Source organism: Austrofundulus limnaeus, unplaced genomic scaffold (assembly GCF_001266775.1).
Source record: "Austrofundulus limnaeus strain Quisiro unplaced genomic scaffold, Austrofundulus_limnaeus-1.0 Scaffold75, whole genome shotgun sequence".
Lineage (NCBI taxonomy): Eukaryota > Metazoa > Chordata > Actinopteri > Cyprinodontiformes > Rivulidae > Austrofundulus > Austrofundulus limnaeus.
This window is the reverse complement of record NW_013952477.1, coordinates 505,161-509,732: the sequence shown is the minus strand read 5'-3', so window position 1 is coordinate 509,732 and position 4,572 is coordinate 505,161. Positions and strand designations below refer to the sequence as shown.

The 4,572-nt window shown below is 38.5% G+C and overlaps 1 protein-coding gene across 1 annotated transcript in view; it reads right to left on the bottom strand.

Moving 5' to 3' along the window:
• The window catches only part of nfascb (neurofascin homolog (chicken) b), a gene marked incomplete in the record, with an annotated part of 26,516 nt that overhangs the window by 14,854 nt on the left and 7,090 nt on the right, over positions 1–4,572 (bottom strand). Inside the window, 9 exon segments of the mRNA XM_014010907.1 lie at positions 1,124–1,267; positions 1,352–1,483; positions 1,562–1,749; positions 1,901–2,012; positions 2,315–2,533; positions 2,670–2,792; positions 3,046–3,236; positions 3,320–3,425; positions 3,500–3,647. Of these exon segments, the coding sequence (XP_013866361.1) occupies positions 1,124–1,267; positions 1,352–1,483; positions 1,562–1,749; positions 1,901–2,012; positions 2,315–2,533; positions 2,670–2,792; positions 3,046–3,236; positions 3,320–3,425; positions 3,500–3,575 (1,291 nt within the window).

Genomic DNA, 4,572 nt, shown 5'->3' with positions numbered 1-4,572 from the left:
GTGTGTGTGTGTGTGTGTGTGTGTGTGTGTGTGTGTGTGTGTGTGTGTGTGCATACACACACATACATACATATATACACGGCTCACTGTTTTGCAAAATATATTACCTTTAACCCCAATAATATTTAAATACGCACAACCATGTGCTCTTACACATGTAGCTAARCTAGCTGTATGTATAAGGTTTGCAGCTAAAGAAAAGGCGTGAAAGTCACTTCAGTTTTCAGAKAGTTATGATTTATTAAACGTGTTGATACTTCATTGTGCCTGCTACACAGATCACACTGAGTGGAGCGGGAGACCGTTCTAAGATGGCAGCCCCTTGTCTCGTCATCTCCAATTGGCAGTAGTGGTGATTACGGTATCTAGTCCTTTTATAATTTCTGTGTTCTAGACCTAGCTTAAAAGAAATACTCCCTCACCCATTACATGCTGGTCATTTTCCATTTTCTTTCTGAAATAAAAGGTTTTCCTGTGTATTTTGACTCACCCTGTATTGTAGTTTCTGCAGGTGAATGCAATAGATGCTGTTGAATAAAAGGTAATTTACAGTGGACTAGAAAAAGAGTGTCTCGATACCAGTTTTTTTTTTCAAACTATGTAGGAGTACAAATACTTCAGTTTTGGTACTTGCTGATGCTGAGTACCCCTATATCGAGTACTTACTGAGTTTGAACCTAAACATTACTCAGTGACTTTAAAAACACATCCTTATAGGCCTACAGCCCCTCTGATCAAATCAAATATACAGCATGATATACACAGTTGCAACATTTTTAAATAAATAAAGATAGATAATATTTTCTTTCAAGTGATAATATATTTTTTTAAACAAGGAACTGTCAAACTCTTCACTTGAAATGTAAACTGTAACACATTAAATAGTGTGTCAATACCAGTATTGGTATCTGTCCCAAGGGCATTTTATATGCGTACGAGTACTTGTAAAAATGCTGGTACTGGGCTCAACACCAGCACTGAAGTGTGCTTAGTATAAGCCTGATGRTTGTTTCTTTTTGTAATCCTGTTTGTTTATTGATGACCCTTGTCAAAAATCAAAACAGCTTATGGCTCAGCTCTGTTCTGAAAACAGAACACTGTAAATGACAGACAGGTAACTTACGTAACACATTGACAAATGCATTGGCCAGAAGGTATCCATACTGATTGGAGGCATTGCACTGGTAGACAGCTGTGTTTTCAGCAGATACACTGCGAAATGTTATTGTTTCTCCAGATACCTGTCTGTTAGGCTGGGATGGAGCAACTGAGAAAAAAAAATCACACAAGGAAGTTAGAGCGAGAGTTATATTCACTTTAATAACCATGGATATGATCTATATGAGCATACACTCAATTGGCTCCCCATTAATGAACCAGCTGACAGTGGGACGAGGGGCCCCATCTGAGCGACACACCAACCGTCCATTTTCCTCAGGGGCCAAAATCAAATCTGTGGGCTTTTCCAACCAGAAAGGAGCAGCTGTTTAATAAAGAGCACATGTTTTTATTAAGCAATAACCTACAGCAAGTAAATACTCTATATTTGTGGAAGTCTCACCTTTGACCCTGACAGTTATCGTGTGCTCAATGTAGCCTATCTTGTTAGTCGCCATACAGGTGTATTCCCCGACATCTTCAAAAGATGCCTTGGAGATCTGAATCATTTTGTTGAAGTGTTTTACTTTTATTCGAGGTGAAGCCAGTAGGTTCTCTCCATCTTTAGTCCAGGTTATATGAGGGGTTGGCCTTAATCACAAGAAAYAACGCACTGCATGTCTTTCATAAGAACCAAGTTACAATGGTCTTAGCATTACAATAAACATTAATGTTTTTTTGTCTGACATTTAACAAATGAAAAAAAATAGTACAACAGATAACAAACTTGTTGTGCTCTCACATTCCCCCAGCGATGCACTCGAGGAGCAGTTCTTCTCCCTGCAGTACCAAAATGGAGCTCGATGAACCTTTGGGGGACAGCCAGGTAGGGGCAGCTTCAGCCACTGTGCGAGCTGCAGCCAAAACCAGTTAAAGGACAATCAGCACACACAGCAATTGCTTCAAAACCATATACTTGTTATTCATGAAGCAACAAACTTGGTTGTTAACTGAAAAAGAAGAAAGCAGAGTTGAAGTGGAGCAGAAACTTCCCTAAACACAAAGCAAACATTATCAATTAGCTTTAGTGAACAGACAGTAAAGTTGGTAAAATAGCAGAAAATGTTCAGTGGTGACAAAACAAAACCTTAAAAATTCAAAGGACAAAAGGCACATTAATACTACAAATAATTTTAATGATTATTACATTACTCACTTGTAAGCACCTTAATGACCACAGGCATTTTCTGCTGAATGACATTCCTATATGGGAAGCGAGCATTACAGCAGTAATCAGCAGTAGAGTCATTAACCAGCACATTAGAGAAATACAGATCTCCATTGAYTCCCATGGAAACCCTGCGGTCCTGCCGTACAGGCTGCATGGTGGGGAAAGCTGTCTGAATGGGCCAGTTGAAAGGTCTTGCATAGGAACCTGACATTAAACAGAACCAATATCTGAARTCAGTTCAAACTGGAGGTTTCACAACAATCAAATTCCTGCTTATGTTTATTCATATTTCACCCCAGACTTTAGTTATCCAGTTTTCTGCTGTGTAGAAGGCACTCACAACTGGACATCCAGTAGGTTTCAGGTTTTGGCGGGCCTGGCGGAGGGTCACAGGAAAGGACCAGAGGCAGGCCAGCACTGACTACCACAGGTTCCAGAATCTCCCGCGGCCACACAGGAGCTCCTGCACAAACAGAAGTAAATGGTAAATGGACAGTACTGTTGGTCACTAAGGTATTGCCACAAAAAATTAAAAAATAAATGATACAAAGAAGTACTATGAAATAATTATATTTTCCAAAACAAATGTTTACTGGAAATATGAATATAGAAGGCCCCATTGTCACAATGATTTTATTCTAATTTATTCTCTTGTGAACAGAAGCCCTGAACATTTCCTTAAACTGGAAGACTAACAGTCCTAGTCCTRGACTTACTGTATAAATGTAGTCTGATATGGTGGGTGTATGCAGATCCATACTCATTGGAGGCAATGCACTGATACTCTGCCTCGTACTTCTCTGGATTGTTCCGGGCGTAGATGTCGAGAGTCCCTGAGCGCCTGCGCATTGATACCTGGGAGTCACGGGCCACATTGAAATACTTCCCATTACGTCTCCATGAGAAACTTCATAACAGAGGTAAAAAACAATGAAGTGATTGACAAGAAGAAGTTCAGATTTTAAAATTTAACTATGTGTTGCTGCTCACATGGGATGAGGGTTGCCTTTGGCTTCACACTCTATAACCATTGTTTCTTTAGGGTCAACGATATGCTCCTGCATTGACTGCTTTATGATGGTTGGGGGTTGTCTGACTGCAAGCAAAGGAATAAATTCAGCTTTATGTTCTTAATAAAAGCATACAAATATACAGAAGTTTATGACTCACCTTCCAGGGGAATGTCCAAAGCCCAAACACTCTGCCATAGAAATAACAGCAGCCCTGGTCCAACCAGTGTCCCCATCTTTATAGTTCATTTAGTCCAGTGAGGGTGTAGACTGCTGATTTTATGTCCACAAACTGAATAAAAAAAAACCTGACACACAGAATCAGACATTTCATTCAAATGTCCTAAACCATTAATTAATGTAGGTTGTTTTTACTGTTCATTCTCTCTCTCACACACACAGAGACAAAAAAATCTCACAACACACATTAGGCTGGCATTCATTTGTCTGTTGATTTCTTTTCCACATAAACTGCATCATAAACCAATGGATAGGTTTTTAGGAAAATTCCAGAATCTAATTGGCTGTACRTCTAAAGCTTATTAACTTTGGAGTGAATTTAAGATGAACACCAAAGCTGATCAACCTCAGTAAAGACAAAAATGGCTACAACCCAGTCATTTTTTTATTTTGTAGCTAGATTTAATGTGTTAGTAGCTGAGAGTCACTCACAACTTATACCCTGAGAGTTTACAGATTGTATGACATCTTTTCTTCAAAACATTGGCCTTAACTATTAAGGGGTGAGGTGAAAAATGTAAATAAAAATAGTATTTTGAAAATTTCATAGTTTTAGAWAAAGCCTTAAATGTGCCCTTTCAAGTGAAATTGCCTGAGCAACATTTGGGTCTGTTGTCTTTTGTTGTTCTTGGTTGTTTTACAAGAGTAAAAAGTAACTTTTTGAATTTTTGTAAATTAGGAAACAAGAAAAGTCTTACTTTCTGCTACTGAAAGGATTTTTGTTTATTTAAAAAAAACACAATCTGGCATCTTTTCATCATGTTTTTTCTTCCATTATTTCTCTCATACAAAATACAGCGGGTAAAATAAGTATTGAACACGTCACCATTTTTCTCAGTAAATATATTACTAGAGGTGCTAATGACATGAAATTTTCACCAGATGTCGGTAACAACCCAAGTGATCCATACATACAAAGAAATCAACCCAAGTGTGTAAATGAGCTGCGTAAATTCCACCTGTTCGTATCCAGCTGCTCGTGCACGCGAGAGG